This window comes from Rousettus aegyptiacus, unplaced genomic scaffold (assembly GCF_014176215.1).
Source record: "Rousettus aegyptiacus isolate mRouAeg1 unplaced genomic scaffold, mRouAeg1.p scaffold_m13_p_16, whole genome shotgun sequence".
NCBI classification, from domain to species: Eukaryota; Metazoa; Chordata; class Mammalia; order Chiroptera; family Pteropodidae; genus Rousettus; species Rousettus aegyptiacus.
In genome coordinates this window covers 29235904-29257571 of record NW_023416291.1, presented here as the reverse complement: position 1 = coordinate 29257571, position 21668 = coordinate 29235904, and the positions used below count along the sequence as shown (strand labels likewise).

The 21668-nt window shown below is 35.1% G+C and overlaps 1 protein-coding gene across 2 annotated transcripts in view; it reads right to left on the bottom strand.

Moving 5' to 3' along the window:
• Positions 1-21668, bottom strand: part of PPP2R2A (protein phosphatase 2 regulatory subunit Balpha) — a 77049-nt gene that overhangs the window by 31215 nt on the left and 24166 nt on the right. Inside the window, exon 1 of one of the 2 annotated variants that reach the window (XM_016154291.2) lies at positions 13925-14063. The exons of the other annotated variant lie outside the window; for it this stretch is intronic. Coding sequence (XP_016009777.1) covers positions 13925-13940 — 16 coding nt within the window. The 5' untranslated portion in view covers positions 13941-14063. Of the gene's footprint in view, positions 1-13924; positions 14064-21668 lie in introns of those variants that run through there. 2 annotated transcript variants of the gene reach the window in all.

Below are 21668 nucleotides of genomic sequence, written 5' to 3'. Positions count from 1 at the left end.
ACAAGTCTGCAAATAGAACACACTTACACCACAAATGCTTTGTGCTATGCACCTTTACTATGCACAACTCTTCTTGTGGCTCCCATACACACTACAGGGGCTACTAGAATCAGTCATGGTGCACCCAAAGTAGGTGCCTAACTTAACAGTCAAGTTCAAATAAAATCAGTTTTTTTTCCTCTTGCTTTTTGACACCAGAGCCATTTTCCTAAGAAAAAAGTCTAAGTTACAGAATTGGGCATTAGGATAAAGCAAATATACTGTACAGTTCACCACTGTTACTAGCAAGTTCTTCAAGCAAATGCTAAATTAGGAAAAACTCCATCATATGCATTTTAAATGAATCAGACAACTTTTTCTATAAGAGAAGGAAGGATTGGTTATCTTCTGGTCTACACTGGCTCACTCTAAGAATTTAACAATGTGACTTTGTATAATAGAGAACACTATCTACCCATAAATTTGACCAGTGTAGCTTTATCAATAATCTGTCCAGCACTGTATTTTATAATTTTCTTTTTAGTGATCTTTCTAAGTCCAGCTTGATTTTTGGAAGTTTTCTTTGCTTCCTCCATTGTCTAGGTCCACGGCATTTTACCTTTTTTTACTGAAAATTAAACATGGTCTCCCAAGAAACTGGACCTATTTAAGTGCACTAAAAAATCTGGATACAATTTCAGAGAGTCTGGACAGCACCTGACCTCCAGGTTAAAAACCTTAGCCTAGACGGCCCACCATAGTTAGTGGTTACCACTAATTAAGTAATTAGTGGTTACCACTAAATAAATAATTTACTGTTTACACTGCATGCATATGTAGCACAAAGGTGTAAAACAATGTATTAGACTACTCTGCAAAGCCAAATTATCAATAAGAACTTAAAGATCATTCTATTAGGTGCTCTATACCGCACTGACTTCTGTAGTGAATATAATAAAGGATTAAAAATATATATAGTCTCTGTATTTAAATCTCAACAGAGTATAGCTAGAGAGAAAAAATAAGTGGGAACTAACAATATATTAGACGGGATATATGGAATCACAGCTTATTTAAATGTTAGGCTCTAAAATCAGGGAATGAAGTAAAAGTCACACGTACTAAAAATTATCTTTTAAGTCAATCCCTTAGAGACACCATCACTTTCAAGTTGCAAATTCTTATAACTCAAACCCTAGACACAGTCTTCTCCACAGCACTGATAAATTTGTGGTTTCTTTGGCTAACCCATCAATCAAATAAATCAGCTAATTTGTGCGACAAAAATCCTATCTTTAACTCTAGCATATGCTCCTGGCTTGGTAAAATGCTCACACCTGACACCAACACCAGATTTATTCTCCTCTTCAGTCAATGGAATAAAAGGCAGTCTTGGCTCAGTATTTAAATTATTTCATCTTTTCCCCAGGTCCAAATTGTTGCATTCACCTAAATTAAAGAAATTACAACTCCTTGTTAGGTAGACGTGCTGTTATAGCTAAACTTAATAAATGCTATGTCAATGATCATGGTATGACCAGACTCAGCTAAACAGTAATGAAAAACATGAGAAAGATGTGCTGCTGCATTAGGGGCTCAATTTCTGCTAGGGTGGAAATCTTAATCTTTTTTAGGTGAGTTGGACAGCAGAAAAACCTAAAGGTGATTAAGTCAGTAAAGAGATTATTATAATAAAAAAAATTGAGGAGATTTGGGATAAGGAGGGTGGTGGTGGGGATTCCACATCTATATTATTCTTAGAAGACAGAACAAGAATCAGGTAATAAAGCAGCAGGCACAATATCCCTAAGTACAGAAGATAGTACTGACTCACAGCTAGTTATAATGCAGTCACTGATCATGTGGAGAGAGGGAAGGAAGAGGAAGTGTATTGTGTGTGTGTGTGAATGACAGGGAGGAAAAGGGATGTGGAGAGAAAAGGGAAAAAAACTAATTTATTGCAACAGGAATAAGACATTTGCTTAAAAAGTGTCACTTCTTATCCTAGAAATAGTTATTTTACAAGGAGAGTTCCAGAGTAAAGTGATGTGATGATATGTGTTTAGGACTGAACCAGCTTTGTAGCAACAAGGGTAGAAACTTTAGAGGGATACTTGAGATAGGCCGAGGAATCCCAGAAACAACTGGCCCAAATGTCAAGAAACGCTGAACATCAGGCAAGACAAGAACCAAAGATTTACACCATAAAAGTTGACCCACGTTAAATGCCTGACGGACAGAAATACTGGGGGAAAGGCAGACAATTTTCCCTATAGATTTTCTTAAGACACTGGCAACACCTGGCCAAAAGCCAATGAACAAAGAGGAATTTTAGTAATAGCCAACCAAGCTGCTCCTTAGTTGAATAGTGTAGTGAAATTCTGTGTATGGGAAGGGTAAGTGGTCAGGCTCATGGCTTTCTTGATGTGACTTTTATAGTTCAAATATTTAACATAGCCATATTTCAGATAAGTAAATTATTTTTTTGGTTTGTATGATGGAATTTATAGGCACTATGTCATTGTGTTCCTTTATCTCTTCCCCCTCAAAAAAAAAAAAGAAAAGAAAACACCATTATTTCTGGATGTTCAGCCATCTGTACAAGTCTGAGAGACACCATATACATAAGCACCTATTAAATCTCCAAGTTTATGGATGACACTTTAAAAATTTTTCTAAGTCATAAAATGCCAAGATCTCACTGGGAATACAACATGTAAAAAGTATGAATAAAAGGGAGAACAAAATCAAAAAAACATTCAAGAATTATGCGGAACACTATGAAACTGAACTTTGAACCATACGTGCCACACACACTGGTGTGTAAATAATGCATTACAGATTTGCTTGGATTCTTGCAGAGCAGAGCGCCCAAATCTATAACCTCAGTGTGCCTTGATGTGTAAAAGGTGAGGAAGCATGGCTCTAAAAATAGTGCTCCCACATCATGCTATATCCAAAGTTGTCCAAATACTGGTATGTATGTTTTTGAACATAACATAAATCTATTCCTAGGAAAAATTCTTCTAATGCTGACTGCTATACCATTAAAAAAATTACTAAGTAATGATTGCAGCAAGTCTACAATAGTGCTGTTCAACAGAATTTCCTGTTATGATAGATGAGTCTTATATCTGTACTGTCCAATACAGAAATCACTAGCAATCTGCAGTTTCTGATTTTTTTATTCTACCCATATATGCCTAGTGGCCACCACATTGAAAAGCCTAGGTCTAGAACATTTATTTCAGAGTGGACACTGACTTTCATTGCAAAGCCAAGAATGCCAGGACTAAGAGAATTTCGAACCTTTCAACAATGCACTCTGGGTTAAAATGAAACTATCTTACTTACAGGACCCAAGGAGGATCAGGCTGAAAATACAAAGTTGTTTCATGAAAATTTAGAATGCTGGATACCACAGTTTTAAAACAAACTATTCATGAAAGCTATGAATACTTAAGAAAATTTTGCTCAAGATTAAAGTAACTGTAACATGCTTTAAAAAGGCAAAGACATTAATCTCACTTTTAGAGCCAGAAGACTGAACTACAGCCATTGTCCAGTGTAACACATTAATGGGGTCATGTTCTCACAAACCACCAAAACGAAGCCACAAAAACCAAACAAAAAGCTTTCTCTTTTAAAGAGGAAAATAAGAATCTTTCCTATAACCAATAAAAACATTATTTTACAATGAAAAAAACGTCTATTATAAAAGAAACTTTCACTATAATAAAAAGGAAGGGCTCCCTTTCAGAACATTAGTCAGTTGCCCGACTGTGCATTAAGTCAACACACAGCAATTTTAGTCACACGCTGACTTCCAAACTATGCAACATAAAGGCAGCATTTAAAGGAACACTCAAATTTTTGGTAAGGAAAAACTCACAATGCTTTTGATCTTTGCTGTTAAATTCTATGCACTATTAAGAAAAACCAAAAATTTGTAATGTGTTATATAAAATGGAATTCTTATTTCTTCTAACCCCTTCTTTCTAAACCATCAGCATTGGGTTTCATCCTGAGATGGTAAAATAACTGCTTTCTTTTGGGGGTGGAATGGTGGTTGGTGGTGGTGGTGGGAATGACGATAGCAGTACACATGTATTGCTGGTCTGTTTTTCCTTCATCAGGCACACCACACCATTCCCTTTGTTACCTATCTCTATTTCTTATGTGCTATATTATAAACAGAACAGGACACAATCAGACAGCCAAAGATTCAAAAATATTCTCAGTAATAAAATCAGATGAGAAGTAATAATAGTATAAATGGTAGTAATTAACAATAATTACTATATTTTAAGTGACCAAATTATTATTAGCTCTGAAATTCTCTGAACACTTCAACTCTTTCTTTGTGAAACACTTTAACAGGGTTACCCACTGACTTTATAACTCCATTTCAGGACTATGGTCCAAATAAATAATTTGAAGGAAACCAATGCAAGTGAGTACAGAAATGGTTATAACTGAATTACCCATGTAACTAAAAAAGCTGAATGCATTTTAAACATATAATAATTAGGAAATATAAAAGTAACGTCTACTACACAAGTCTGAAAACTAATGCCCATCATCTGTTTTTAGGGAATAATGTTTACTGGAATCCAGCCATGTCCATTTTTCAATATAGTATATTTGGCTATAGAGTTGAATAGTTGGGACAGACTGGAAATAGACTATCTGGCCCTTTACAGAAAATGTTTGTGAACCGCTGCTTCTGTATATTAATAAAATTGTATGTTAACTAATGTCAAAGCACACACTATACACACATATATGTACAACTACAATGTGCCAAGCACTGTGCTGAGTAAGCGTTTACATATACTCATTTAATCCTTATAATACTGCTATGCTATATATATCATTTTAATTTACACAAGAATACAGTGAAGCACTGTGAGATTAAGTAATTTACCCATCACACCTCTACCCAGTGCGAAAGCCAAAATTCAAATTTAGCAGGTGTGAACAATCATATGGATAAGGTGGCAGCACAGAATTCTGTAAATCACTGAATGATGAATAAAGAAATAACGTTTAAGTGTTTAGTTTATTGCATCTTTTTTATTGCTAAAATGACTGTGTTCAATTAAATACAAACTACATCAATTTTATACTATTTACTAATGACCACATTACAGCTACTGTGTATCCCTACTGTCTGTCCCTCTTAAGTATTTTTTCAGTACCTGCTACATTCAAAACAGTTGGTAATCCACATTCTAAATTCTACCCCTGAAAGAGGCTTATAAGAAAGTGAGATGTAACCACAACAAATGAACAGTTAACCAAGAAAGGATTTAGTGAATGTTTAAGAAAACCAAAGAAGGTATATCATATAAAGCAAAATAAATAATTACGAAATAAATTCCAAGACATAAAGACTGAGTAAATATGTTAAGATGCCTCCTCCTTTTTAAAATGGGAGAAATCAACTGGGAGGAACTGCGTATCTATTTTTAACCATCTGAATTATAGATTCCTCAAAGTCCCACTTGAAACAGTTAATATAGCATCCATTGGATGCTGACAAACCAGATTCTTTTCTTTTTCTCAGTTTGAGTAAGGATTTAAAGCTAAATAACATAGAAGAAAATTTTAAAGGTTGAAACTCATGAAATACCATAAACATTATTTCAGCAAATAAACAACTCTAAAAATTCAGACATATCTACTTTACGTGACACAAGACAATATAAATCTTAAGATGATCATGAGGTACACAAAAATTCTATGAATAATCACTGTTTCTTAAAATTCTGTGTTCTGAATATTATCTCAAAGGGGACTGCTGAAAAGAGCAAGTGTCTGCAAAGACTTGCTACAACAGCAGTTGCCAGCGTGGTGTCCTAGATATGAATGAAACTCATAACCGAAAGAAAATGAACTTACCAAGTTAGCTATATTCTGAGTCTTATCTTTTTACAAATAATATTTGATTTCCCACAAAACTCTATCACGTTAATCAGTATCCTCTCCTTTTTGTTCCATTTCAGTAAAAATAAAGATTCGCAAAGAACACTAAAACTAACTGCATAAACAACAGTATCCAAAAACGTACCCAATAAAAATGTGCAGTAACTTAGCATTTCCTCTTTCAAAAGGTTTAAGTGAAAGACAAAAATAAATATTAAAAATCTGCATTTGGCCTCCTGTCCTGCTTCTGGCCATGAGAGAGTAAGACAATCTGGGTTCATGTTCTTGCAGTCAACAACTAGAAAACAAACAAAAAATATAAAACAACTGTTTTCAGCTAAAAGAGTGTAAGATTGTGAACCTGAAGAGAAAGCAAGCCCTACATTTGCCCCAGCTCGCTGCCTGGACAGTGCAGCGAGTCAGGAAGAATCCAAACACTGACCAGCAATCTCACTGAGCTGTGAGGATAGAAACTGGTGTTCGGGAAAAATCGAAGTAGCTAGAATTTGCAGGCAGAGTAGAGAGAGCTCAAGTGATCTAAATAGGGATCATTTAGAATCTTTGATTGATGGATCTGAGGATATGTCATTGAGACTCCACAAGGCCTAGGAAAAGAACCACCAGAAAGCTTATGAAGGCTCAGAATAGTTAGTGCTCCCACCATCCAGAATTGAGAAACCACATAATTAAGGAGGCATCAGGTAGAGTCCTCAGAAGAGTATAACCTTAGTAGTGGAATTACATCAGCACTAAAGACTGAATGTTCCACACAAAGCTTAAAAGCAAACTTTAAAAGGATTAAGTTAGTCTCAAGTAACTATGTGCTAGAACAAAATCCTACACGCGACAATGTAAATTCACAATGGCTGGCATCCAATTTAAAATCATCAGGAAAATATGACCCATAACCAGAAGAAAAAACTAAAGAAAAAGAACGAGAAATGACAAAATGATAGAATTAATGTCCTAGTAGACAAGGACCTTAAATGGCTATTGTAAATATTCTCCATATGTTCAAGAATGTAAAATAAATTACGAATGTGATAAGAAATGCAAGATAAAAGATAAAGAAGGAACATTTAAAAATGAAAAATGAACTTCTGAATTGAAAGATACATTGGATGGGATTAATAGATCAGACACTGCGTAGAAAAGATTAAGATAAGAACTTGAAGGCCTAACAACGAAGTCAAAACAAAGTGAAGCAAAGAGGGGAAAAAAAGAACAAAAACTTGATTTGCAGGATAACATCACACGTTCTAACATATGTATCACTGCAATCCCGGGAAAAAAGATGGGATATATTTGAAAAACTGACCAGTATATAAGTGCTCAAACACGGCGATACTATAAGTAAAATAATCAAATTGACACATAATAGTGGCAATTCAAAAACCATCAATAGCCTTTAACTTTGTAAAATCATGAAAAATTCTTTGTAAAATTCCAATTTCACAGCATAATCTTCCCTTGATTTACACAGTAAACTTCAGTATATACATTAAACCCATGCAAAAAATACTTAATAGAGTTGGGTTTCAAGCTTAGAAAATGAAGGTTTTTGTTTCAGCACCACAAACGTTTGGCAGAATATTCTGAGTCATGAAGGCCATGGGTTAATTTTTTCTTGTTCAAGCAAGGGTTGTCCTGCAAACTTCCAAGTAACAAGCACACTTGAGCCATGACTAGTAAATGCCAATAATGCCTCCGATCATTGGCAAAATTCAGTAAAAAAGAACTCAATAGTACAAAAGTTTATTTTATATATATGCATATAAAATAAACACAAGGTATAGTGAAGATGTAACAGTCAAATCTTTATGCTCAAAGATTTTTACGTATTTCAGGGTTACCAGGAATAGAGGAGTTGACAAAAACCATAATTATAAAAGACTGACATATTCTTCTCCATGCCTGATGGATTTTTAAAATGGGGGGCAGGAAAGAGAGAGATCTGGGGTGAAGGGATAGACACTTGAAAATATAATTGAAAAATGCAGAGAAAACTTTATTATCAATGTAAAAAACATATATTGCTTCCAAAGAGTTATGTAATTTTTAAGAAACTCATACATTGAGCCAGAGTCCCTTAAAGAATTCTAATTGTCTAATTATAATTTAAAGATCACATTCTCTAACCACAATAAAATAAGCTAAAAAATAATATCTACTGATTATGCTCAACCACTTGGTAATCTTAAAATGCTAAGGGCAAAAAATCAGTATTGCAATAAAAATACTTTAAAAAGACTTACAGGATATGTATATAAATATTTAAGACAGTATTGTTTTTGTTCAAAAATGACACAATGGTCACCATTAACTAACCAACTTATAAAAATTGAAATAAAAAACCTAAAATACCAACACCAAGAAATAACATAATCCTAGGTGATAACCGAGTTTTAGCAAACTCATTTAAGTTGCAAAATATGATACGATTTCTGTAAAATCATTTAATCCCAGATTAATGGTTAATTAAAATAATTTTACTGTTTTTTTAATTCCACAAATAAACTACTTTGTAAAAATAGATAATCATAACTCTAAAAATGAGTCCCATTTCAGAAAACCACTATGGTTTTTTTTAGTATATATCCTTCCAAAGTTTTTCCATGCGTACTTCACATGCTTAGAACAAAAATAACAGATCTGACTGTATTGAGAAAGAATGTTTACGTATTACTGAATTAAAAAAATATTACAAAGCAAGTTTTACCTTTTTTTGTATAACATTAAAACAATCAGCGTTATGGAATTAAAGCTTAGGACAGGGAGACCAAGTAACAGATGCTTGACAGCCATCACCATAACAGTAACATAAAACTAACAAGTGAATTTCTACAAGGTAAAGAAAGTGATGTAATACTACTACATGTCTGATTCAAATAACTGAAATTAAAAAAAAAAAAAAACGGAAAGAGAAAAAGATAACCCCTAGGGCTAGTCAAATTGAGCAACTGGAACTCTCACATAGGGCTGGTAGAACACAACAAGGCACACCTACTTTAGGGGGGAAAACAAAGTTTGGCAGTTTCTTACAAAGTTAAAACAAACACAATTTGACCTGACAATCACATTAGTGGATATTGACCCAAGTCAAAAGAAACTTATATTCACACAAAAATTTGGATGCAAATATTCTTAACAGCTTTTTTTATACTACCAAAAACTGGACACAACCCAAGTCACCCTCAACTGAAGAATGAACAAACAAAATGTGGTATATCCATACAACAAAATACCACTCAGCATTAAAAAGGAACAAACTATTGAAAGAAAAAATGATATGGATAAAACTCAAAATGTATTACGCTATGCAAAAGATTCAAAATACTATATGATTCCATTTATCTGACATTCTGGAAAAGGTACAACTAGAGGGACAGAGAACAGATCAGTGATTCTGGAGTGATGGAACTGCTTTTTATCTTGACTGTGACTATATGACTGTGTGGTTTTTATCAAAGCTTGAAGAACTATGCTAAAAAGGATGAATTTCACTGTATGTAAATTATATCATAAGAAAACAACTAGAAAATCTAGATACTAGAATCTTTTCCCAGACATCCAGAAATCCTAATATGACATGTTTACTTACTGGTTTCACCATGCTTTCCTGCTCTAAAACCTTCAAAGGTCCTCTAAGGAATACCATACGATTTTGGCTAATCCTTGCATTAAATCCCCTCCATAATTTTAACAATGAAGCCAGTATGTACCATCTTACTTTCAAATACCATAGTATTCACTAGAGTCTCTAGGAGGGTTAAATGCTTTCTTCCTCCCACATATATACTTATGCCCACCCTCATGCCTCCTTTAACTTGATGTACTGTCCTCACTTACTTGCCTAAAACACATCCTTTCCTCTCCCCATTCTTTTAGACCTTCTGTATGTGGTCCATTGGGCTGTGGGGGGGGGGACTCGTATTATATCTCTGGAGAGGTAGTGATACAACAGAAGGACAATGTCTATAAATAAAATAAAAACGTGATTTACATAAAAACTAAATAAAAGACAAGTAGACTAGGAAAAACACCTGTATTTCTAAAAACAACTCATAAACATAAGATAATTCACAGAATAACAATACTGGTAAAATGTATGGAAATACCCAGCCAAATCAAATTAAAAAAATTTTTTTAAATAAAACACCATTTTCTGTCATGTAAACTATAAGAAGAATACAAAGTGTTCAAAAGACTCATATAATTTACCTACAATGGAGGGAGTATATATTACTCTGGAAAATTATTTCATGTTTTATATTAAAAGCCACAACATATTCATTTCCTTGGAACTGTCAGTTCCAGAAGCCACCCTGGTGAAATAATCCAAAAAAATCTTTTAATGTATAAAGGTGCTCACTAATATTTTTAAATTATTTGGTGTTAAAGTATGAGAAAAATCAAATTTTCTTATTCTGCCAATATACTTTAAGATTTTGCTCTAATTTTCCCTGAAATCCTCTTCTCTTTTCACCCCTTTTCCTACAAGCCTTGGCTCTTCATTAACTATCAGGCAAGAGCAACAAGATGCCTGGGGATGTAGTAGTCTCAGCTCTATTTAAGTAATAATTTGACCATGAGTAGGTCGTCAATCCCTATGAACTTCAAATTTCTTCATCTGCAAAGAAACATATAGATGATCTCTTTCAGAGAATTTCTCCTTCACAGAGCATATGTAACATGTATTCACATACTTAAACTCTTCACATTTTGGGGAGGAAGAAAACGGAATAACGACTGGAGAAAAACATGCTTTTCTTAGGGGACTTGCAATACGGAAAAATTGAACACCCAAAAGGAAACACATTGCAAAAGCCATGCTACTTTACCCAGGATCATGGATCTTCTCTAGAGATCTCACTCTAATAAAATGGATCCAAGATTTCTTTCTTTTCAACCTCAATTCATCAATAGTAACTTAATGAAAGTCGCTTCCAGTAAGTTACAAGCCAATCAATGGTAGGATAAGAATAGAACTGAGACAATGAAACGTGATACTTTCTGCTCTGCTCAACTCCCACCACTGTACAGTACTAAACCACTGTACTGGAGACATACTGGAGATTCTCACGTCCTATCATTATTCTTTACATGTCTGAGATGGGCTCATCCTCATTTTTATACATAAAAGCCAGAAACTACTTAAGTGCAAAAAATAGTGTATATACACATAACAAAAGTTCTCCAATTTTCAAACATCACTAACAAAACCTTGTACAGCAGAACTGAGCTGAATCTTTTTGTTTTCCATAAATTTTAGCATAATTTTCGATTTGCAGAAGAGTTACAAAGATATTACAAAGAGTTCCTGTATACCATTCATCTAGTTTCTCCTATTGATCCCACATTACACTTAGTCATCTTGTCCCTTTAGCTTCCTTTGGTCTTCAAGAGTTTCTCAGGTTTTTCTTGTTTTGATGACCTTAACAGTTTTGAAGAGTACTGGGGTCAGGCACTTTGTGGTATGTCCCTCAATTTGGGATTGCAGGTGCTTTTTTCATGACGACACTACAATTATGGGTTATTGGCAGGACAATTAAGGTGAAATATTCTTATCACATCATATCAAGGGTATATCCTATCAATATGACTTATTGATAATAACCTAGATTATCTAGCCTAGATACTGTCTGCCAGGTTTCTGTACTATAAAGTTATTTGCCTGCACAACCCCCACGCAAACACAAGGTATTCTGGAAGGAAGTTACTGAGTACAGCCCACAAGGGATGGGGAGTGTTAAGCTCCGCCCCTCTGAGGGGAAAGGAAATTACTTGGAATTCTTCTGTATGGGAAATTTGTCTCTTCCCATCCATTTGTTTATACAATCATTTATCAGTATCAACTCATGGGTATTTATTTCATACTAATACAATGTAATTTATTGTGTTGCTCACATTGTTCCAGATTTGCCCGCTGAGAGTTCTTTTAGGTTGGTCCCTGGGTCCCCTTGACATGCTCCTTACCTTATGTTTTTTGGGGGCTCTTCTGGAACTTTTTAAAAAATGTGTAACCTTCATAGTCTTAACATTATTATGAATTAAACATTAACTTATTTCATTCTATAGTTTTATACCAAGTTTTAAGAACTGAACTCTCTCAGTGAGAAGTGCAAATATACTGAGAACAAAAGGTATAACCAGAGTAAACGTCAGCACTATAACTAACTCCTCCTCCTCCAAGTACTCTGACATGACTAAGATTTCTGTCCTGGAATAGATTTCTCATTTGGTCAGCTGAGGTTCTATAAGTAAGAAATTTTATGTGTTGGCTTTCTTAGAAGTTTTAATATAAGCCTGCAAGTTGGATTTCATAATGTTAATCTTCTGGTGCTTATTATGCTTTTCTTTTCAGACGTTGGAGAGGTGGGAGTGAGAACACAGCAGGTATACTGATCACCTTTATCTCTCTGTTAAAGGCAAGGGGCTGCTGTCAAAAACATCTGGCACATAACAGCATAGAAATTAACTCTCATTTTAATGCGGTTTGTTTCAATACTTAGAGCTCCCATTAAGAAGTATGCTATTTGGACACATGATCCATTTTCATGATCTTTTCTACTTTATTAGTTCAATATATACCTTCTATAGCAAACTTTAGGATTGACCCAACTTAGCTAATTAGAATATAATTAACCCAAATTTCTTCTCAAAGATAACTAATTACTCCCCAACATAAGGAAATACTTTACAAGATAAAGCATCTATAAAATGAGTTTCTTGTTGAAGGCAGTAGGCTAACTTTAGACATAGTTATTTCCCTACAGACTACTATAGATGCGTTTTTATGACCGTTGACCTCTAGAGGGAGCTCAAAGTTTTTGTTACTTCTTCCCAAAGATGGGGACACTCCCACGACACAGGTTTATTCAAATGTTAAGAACATTTTATTGTGGTACCTAAGAGCAAGTTAAATGTGTGTCACCCCTTTAAGGATTTATCGCTCCTCAATAATGTTATGGTTTAACCTAACCTGCCCCAGGGAGAGATGGCCCCAACTATTTGTTTCTCCTTCAGACTCCTGCAACCCTCTTCAAACATTCTTTCCCACTTGCCATTGACCAGGGCATCTTACTGTAACCTGAGAGGCTGAAAGGAGGGCAGCCACAGGCACTGGGGGCACATGGTCCCTCTTGCTGACTCTTGGTACTTTTAGTGTAGCAGGCCAGTCCATCTCAACCTACATTGTGTCAGGGCATACACACTATATGATACTTGCATAGCATACTAGTATAAAGATAACACGAGGCTACTCGTGTCTACCCAGGAACACTAATAAAAACCAAAGAAAGAATAGATGTTCACCACCTCCAAAGACTGAGGGATCATTATCTTAGTACACCTGTAATACATTCTTGGGGCCATATCTGTAGAACTTATGTAGGAAATGACCAGAAGTCAAGACTGCCAAATCCTCACTTCACCTGTCTATATGACTCCGAGGAAGTAACTCAGCCTTTTTTAAAGACTCAGTTTCCCAATTTTAAAATACGTATCTCACAGAGTTGTTTTAAATGCTAAATAGGCAATAAGTACAAAGAAATGAGCCTTGCGTGAGGCAGATGGCAGGCACATTGGTAATTAAAAGATGTTGGCTGGGATTTAGGCTTTGTTGCACAAAGTAGAAACAAGCATTTAAATTTATTTCTAGGCTATTCAAGTCAATCTAGCCCAGGTAAGGAGTTCTCTTAAAGGTCCAGTTTAGCTGTCTGGAGCCTGAGGCCAAAGCCCAAAAGTCTAAAGTTCTACAGCTGCCTTGTTTTGGTGATTTTTTGCATAGATACCAAAGGGTCTTCAAGTTGAAGCTTGACTGGTCAAGGACAGGATCTGTACTCCCGTGTCTCTTGGCGAAATATCACCTCAGTTACACTAAGATTTCTAAAAATGAAGTAAGTGCTAAGGGACTTTATAATAACTTGTCTAAGCCTCTGACTCTGAACAGGAACATGTTATGTGATAAGCTCAATAAAGACCACTCACTGGCTATAGATGCTCATACAGAACCTACATTGTAATGTTGCCATGAGAGTCAGGGTCCATAGGGTAATTTCCAGAGATGTGTTCTGGAACCAGTCTCCCTCCTTTTTAACTTGTTCCTGGATAATCTGATATCATGTTTGGATAAAATGGAATGGAACCATACCTTCCTGCAACAAAGAACAGAAAGATAAACAGTTGCTAATACATTTAGTCTATAGGTGTAATCTTAACAAACAAGCCTTGGTGTATTAATGTTATATAATGTTAGAAAGAAGAGTTCTAAATGGGCCACTCTAGATCTAAAGTTACCATCTTTATTAGATGTTCACCAACTTTTAACTAGCACATAATTAAGTTCACAAAGCAAATTACTTCATTAAGTTGCCCTATCAAATGTAATGCAAACAGTTTTTCATGGAGATTATACAAACAAATATTGCACAAATATCCTGCACACCTACACATGCCTTATCGAGATATTTTTATAACCAGAGTGGGTATCTGGTTATTAATATCAACCTAAAATCTTTATAAACTAGGGTTGCTATAGCCATGTTGTAAGAACCAGAAAGCACTTTATTTTCTATTTATCTTGGTAGAGTCCCACCCAACTTAAGTTTGTTCTCTGACAGGATTCCTCCTGCTCACCTACAAACTAGGTACAAAGGGACAGAATATTTAAAGAAGCTAAAGATCTCTAAAGTATGCTATAGAAAATCTTAGACTTTATTCTAATGGCAAAATAGAGCCCACTGAGAAATTTTAAATATTAGAGTAATCCAATTAGATGTGCTTTGACTACTCAGGCTGAAGTGAAGAGGACTGGGAACTAGGAGAAGGTAAATAGAAGGAAGTCTGGAGATCAATATGGAGTTACTCCAGAAATCCTGGTACACAAAGGTAGTGATCTAATCCAGTATAGTACAGTAACAATATTATCATAAGTAGCTAACATTTAAAATGCACTTACAGCATATGTTAGATACTTAATCTTCACCAGATAGCTACAAAGTTGGTTGTATTAGTATATTCATTCAACAGAGGAAGAAACTAAAGCATAAAGGCAACAGAGGGAACAGAGGTGTATAGATTTAAAAATCCAATGAAGTTTATAAAGCAAGGCTTGATCATTGATAAGGTTGTAGAGAGCTAAATATTTTAAAAGCCAAGAATAATATCCAAGTCTTTTGCCGGCTAAATGTACTTGATATCATTAATAAATAAATATTTACCTTCCATTAAGTATTATTTAACAGCATTTAAATTTTCAGGTTACAGAAAAAAGTTAACATTCATTGGCTAAATAATAAAAAAAGATTATATCATGATTTCATCAAAACTCTAAACCAAAGGAATGCATCACATACTATTACAAAAAAAAAAAAAAAGAACTTAAAAAAAATCCTTTCTGTTCATCTTTTCCTTTTTTTAAACCTTTTCCTCTTGGTTTTGGTAGGTTAATTTGCTCAAGGTGATAATTTCCTGATCTTGTTTTCAATTGTATTTACACTGCAATTCATGTTTCCATTTTAAAGAATTATAATCATGTTTTTTCAAATGATTTGAAATTATTTTCACATGATTCTATTATCAAAGATGCAATTTCTTTCATGAATCTCATTGAAGAGAAACATTAAAGATTTTGTCCACTTGAACTAAAAGTTTATTTCTCTAATTCTAAAAACTGGTCTCATTTTTTTAATATAAATTTTGTGCATTTTGTCTTGTTCAATCTTAAGAGAGTCACTCCTTCAACAACTGAGCATCTACTACATCATGCTCATATTCCTAGGTGTTAAAAATACAAGACTAACTAAGATAAACAAAAAATATCCCTGCCATCTTAGATTTTGTATTCTAGTGATGGGAACATATTACAACAAATGAATAATAAATATAAAATGTACCAGAGATAGTGTTAAATACTATAAAAATATAAAAACCAAGGAAAGAATAGAAAGTAATGGGGGGGGGGTGATTTCAGGTAGGATGGTCAGAGAAAGCCTCTCTGAGGAGGTGATTAGGCAAAAACCGAAATGAACAGGTAGGTAATCATCTAAACTTATATTCCAGAGGACCTAAGTAGAAATGAGTTCACTAAACTTATAAGACTAATGTAGAATAAAGTGACAGAGGAGATCAAGCATTTAGCAGAGGCCACACCATATACAGCCTTGTAGGTCATGCTAGAGGGCTGTGGATTTGTTATATGAGTATAAGAAGCCAATGGAGTGTCTCCAATTTCTGTTTTAAACTGATTATCTGTTGTATGAATACAGTGCAAAATTGGAAGAAAAAAGCATTGTTCGTAAGTTATTGTATTAGCTTAAGCAAAAGATGATGATGGTCTGAATTCAGGTGGCAGCCATAAAGAAATGGTGAACTCAGAATACATTCTGAAGACAGCACTACTAGAACTTCTGATGGGTAGAGGATGATTCAAAGGTTTTAGAACTAAGCCCTATAGAGAAAAGGCAGTGCCAATTACTGGGGGGAGAGAAAACAGAAAAGGTCAGGTTTGGGAAAGGGGCCCAAAATTCCATTTTGCACATCCATGGTGTTGATTTCAACCAGATATGCAAATCGAAATGTCATTTAGGCAGCAAGGCAAATTTCACAGCAGTTTAAAGAAGAAAGAGGAGATATAAATGAGGGTGTCATCAGGTAATAGAAGGCATTAAAAGATTAAATGTAATTTCCTAGTGAGAGAGTACAGATTAAAAAAAGAAGAGGCCTGGTCTGAGGACTGCACCTTGAGGCTCTCCCATGTTTAATACTGATGAGGAACCAGCTAGGAAAGGAGGTTGTTGTGCAGGAACTACTAGCAAGATAGTAAGAGCTCTTCTGGAAGCCAGGCAAAGAAAGTGTTTCTAGAAGGAGTGAAGCAGTGATGAACTGCTTCAGAAAGTGCATAAAGATCAAGTAAACTGAGGGCTGAGAATGAATTTCAACAAAAGTGGTTTCAGTGGATTAGCATCCTTAAAATAAAAGCTGTTTTCTATGGCTTTATTTTATGGTTGTGAGAAGCAGCAGATCTAAAGTTGAGCTGTCTAGGTGAAATCACTGTTTTGACAATCTGAAATTTAATTTATAAAGGGCATCATTTTTTTTTTTATCTGCCATCAATGAAGATGTTCCCTTATTTTTATATGCTTTTAGTTATTCTGGAAAACAGAGGGTTAAACAACACAGGACTGTAAAACTGACCTATCACACTTCTCAGTTAGTTGAGTGTACTGAGTACTTTTTCCCCCCAAGAAAAGTACTTGAGTGACATACTTGGAGTCATCGTGAGCCTGAAAAATGTCATTTTGTTGCCTTGCCTAAGGGAAGGATAGTTTCAATCAACTGAAGATTCTTAGGTTATAATAGCGTTTCCTCGGTTTTCTAGGCGCCACTCATCTTTAAGCACAATACTGTCCAAACATGGTAGCCACCAGCTACATGCAGCTACTTACTGAGCATTTAAAATACGAGCAGTGAAACTGAGGAAATGAACTTATTTCATTTTAATTAACTTTAATAACCACATGTGGGTAGTGGCTACCGCGAGCCTGTCCAAGCATACAGAAGACAAAGGCAATACCTACCTGATAAGCCTTCTTTTGCAAGTAAACTGTTTCTTATCTGGATAGTTGTACTAATTATTTCTATATCCTAAAATTTAAAATTTTACTAAGCTATTCCTAGGTATGGATCTCATTGTGCTTGGTATACACTTTAGATATCTGTAACAGTAATATCAGCAGGCCCTACCACATGGGAGTTGTAGAGAATTTTGAATGAGCTTCCACTTGACAAATACTTGGCACATAATAAGTGTTCAATAAATGTTAGCAACATCCCCTGAGGTCTTTTCATCTGTTCTCTCAGGCTCCGGAAAAGTTTTACTGTTTCTCTGATTTTATCTTTTATCTGCTTCCTCTGACCTCTCATTCTAAACTTTATCACACCCTGGATCTATTCTTTGTGTTTCTTATATTTTTGCCTATAATTTTCATGTTATTTTTTCCCTCTGAAGTGTGGGAACATTTCTAAAGCCTTGCTGCTACCTGCCTCCAAAAAGTCAACAGTTAAGAATTACAAATTTCACACAAGAACTCCTCCCTGCTCTGATTCTTTTTCAACTACTCGAGTCTCCTTGAGAACACTAATTAGTTGTTCTTTAAATGTCAACATTTTCTCTTGTTTCTGGCAATAAGTTTGTTTCATGGGAAATCACCTTTCAGACTACTGAGTCTATGTTTTTTTTTTGGTGTGTGTGTATTAAACTTTAAAGCGAAAGGTCTATGTTTACATAATATTGGGAATTGTGTTGTGTTCAATCGGAAACATTCAGAACCAAGTTCGAATCTTTTTTTGGAAGGGGGGATGTTTACACTGTCACTTCCTATATTAATTCTCAATTACTGCCTAACAACCCCACATTTAGCAGTTTAAAACAAACATGTATTATCTCAGATTCTGTGAATCAGGAATCTGAATGTGGCTTAGCTGGGAGCATCTAGCTCACAATGTCTCACAAGGCTGCAGTCATTGTATCAGCCAAGGCCACTGTCACCTCAAAATCTGATGGTGAAAGAATGTGCTTGCAATACAAGTTCATGCACACAGCTATCGACAGGCATCAGGTCTTCACTGGATGTTGGCCAGAGACACTACTAGATCCTTGCCATGTGAGGTCCACAGGGAAGCTTACAAAATGAGATGGTTTCCCTGAGAGCAAATGAGACAGGGCCGCCCAAACGAGAAGCCAAAAGCTTCTTGTAACCTAACCTCCAAAGTGACATCTCATTACCTTTACCATACGTGTAGAAGTAAGTCACTAGGTCCAGCCACACTCAAGGGGAGAGAATTACACTCAAGGACATGAAAACTAGGAGGCAGGGAGTATTGGGGGCCACCTTAGAGGCTAACTTAAACACGTTCTTGGTCAGCTCATAGATTTTGCAATATGTAGTCAGGTAGCAAGGGTGCAGGCCAAAGAAGGCAGCTTTGAAGCAGGGAGTTTCAGCTTTGTGCTCTATGATGAGTTTCTCTTCTGAAACCATGGGTAGCCAGCCTCTCTCCATTGATCATATTCCTCTTGATAAGACCATTCTGAGTCATTCAGTTTTTAATTTCAAAGTACAAAACATGGACCATCCTTCGGTCCTAGTTCTAGCTGCTCAAAGTAGGTCCCTTTACTTACACCCCAGGAAGGCTTCTCAACCACAAAAAAGTACACCAAGTCGGCCCATAAGTACTTCCCTAACTATGTTTCTCATTTGTACCGTTTCCTGCCAAAATTCTTTTTAGTTTAATTATGGCATCCTTTTCAGGGTTTCCAAGGAAACTGAACTTGCCCCATTATGCTTGTTGGTCATTTCACTGTGTGTTTATCTATTTGTTTTAACATATGGGCTTAGATCATCATCCTCTGGCAGAAGTTGGCACAGCTATTTGTTTCAGTAAAGCACTTTACACATTCTTTAAAAGACTGTTTTGATAAATATGATGGGAAATGCATGTTGGTTTTCCTAGCCATATAATTCAATTCTATTGTTGGATAGAACAAAAGATGTTTTCATCTGCATCATCAATTCCCAGAATAAAATCTACTGTGGTAATTTAAGTAAATTTTGCTGATTTCTAAAAAATGCAATATCACCAAGCTTAGTTCAGTTTGAGATAGAATTACAAAACTTAGTAAGCACAGAAACACTTTAACGACATAGTTACAATCTTAAAAGGAATCAGACACACAGCTGCTCAGAGGATAAACTAATCACAGTCATAAAAATGTCCCTACAGCTATGTGTCCAGCAATGGGCACCTAGCACTGAGGAAAGGACTTAATACTAAAGACAAACTTTCAGTCAACCAGAACACCAACAGTTATTCTAACTCACAAACCAAAATATCCATTTTTGGTTTAATGATGAAAAAAATTTTCCTATACCATGTTACCCTCTACCTTACTCTCATTCCCCAAAGGTAACTTATTCTCCTTATTTCCTTAGAACACTAAGAAAAAGAGGGTAGGAGGAAAATAGACGAAAACTAAATCAGATGTTAAATTTCCTGTTGTACGTAATACTCTAGTACAGACATGTATAATCTACTGCATGGATAATCAGAATTCAGGTTCTTTGTCCTCTGATGAATATGCAGGAAACAAATAAGAAGGGACTTAACAAAAATGCATTAAGGAGAGACACAAGGCCACCACATACTGCGACACGAGATCTAAACTACATGAGCAGCCATCCTATACATACACAGTGTGTCTAAGAATTAAACCTTGCCTGTATCTGATCTAATCGGAAATCTAGGTGATATGTTCTTAGTCAAAGGGATTTTCAAATATTTTAGCACTTCACTTAAGGAATAAAATTACTTCATACCTCAGCAAAGTTGCAGGATACAAAATCGATACAAAAAAAAATTAGTTGCGTTTCTATACACTAGTAATGAATAATCCAAAAAGGAAATTATGTAAACGATTCATTTTACAATAGCATTAAAAGAAATAAAATATTTAGGAATAAACTTAATGAGGTGAAACACTTATACTTCTGAAAGAAATCAAGAATACAAAGAAAAATCTATCCCCATATTCATATGGAATCTCAAGGGACCTTAAGAGTCAGAATAATCTTCAAAAAAGAACAAAGTTGGAGGTCTCACACTTCCTGATGTCAAAACCCCTTACAAAGCAACAGCAATCAAAACAGTGTGGCACTGACATAAAGCCAGACAGACATATAGACCAATGGGATAGAAAGCCCAGAAATAAACACTCTATTCTATTCTACATATGGTCAAACGTTTTTAGACGAGGTCAACACATGGTGCTGGGAAAATTGGATATCCACACGCAAAAGAATGAATTTGGACCCTTACCTAATTTACAAAAATTAACTTAAAACAAATGAAAGATCTAAATGTAACACCTAAAACTATAAAACTCATAGAAGAGAAAGAACATAAGGAAAAAGCTTCATGACATTGGGTTTGGTAATGATTTAGGGAATATGACTGAAAAAAAAAAGCAACAAAAGAAAAAAATAAATAAATTGAACTTTATCAAAATTAAAAAACTTTTGTGCATCAAAAGACACGGTTACCCATGTGGCAATCCATGGAATGAGAGAAAATATGTACAAATCATATACCTAATACTGGATTAATACCCAGAATATATAAAGAACTCCTACAATTAAACAACTACAAAAAATTTTAAAATAGGTAAAGAATTTGAAAAGACATTTCTCTAAAGATATACAAATAGCTAAAAAGAAAGAAAGAAAGAAAAAGATGCTCAACATAACTAATCATCTGGAAAATGTAAATCAAAACCATAATGAGAAACAACTTCACATCACTAAAGATGGCTAGTATCAAATAAAAACAAAATAACTAGTGTTGCTGAGAAGGTGAAGAAATTAAAAATTCTAGCTAGCACTCTCTTACCCCTTTTGCCACATGAGGACCCTGTGAGAAGACAGCCCTCTGTGAACCAAGAAGCAGGCCCTCACCAGACACAGAATCTGCCAGTGCTTTGATCTTGGACTTTCCAGAACTGTGAAAAATGAACTGTTGTTTAAGCCACCCAGTCCATGGTAGTGTGTATGGAAGCCTAAACAATCTAAGACAAGGACATCAGGCCAAATGAAATAAGCCAGTCACAAAAGGACAAATACTGTATAAATCTACTTCTATGAGGTACCTAGAATAGTGAGATTCATAGAGACAGAGTGTAGAATGTGAATTGCCAAGGGCAGGGGAAG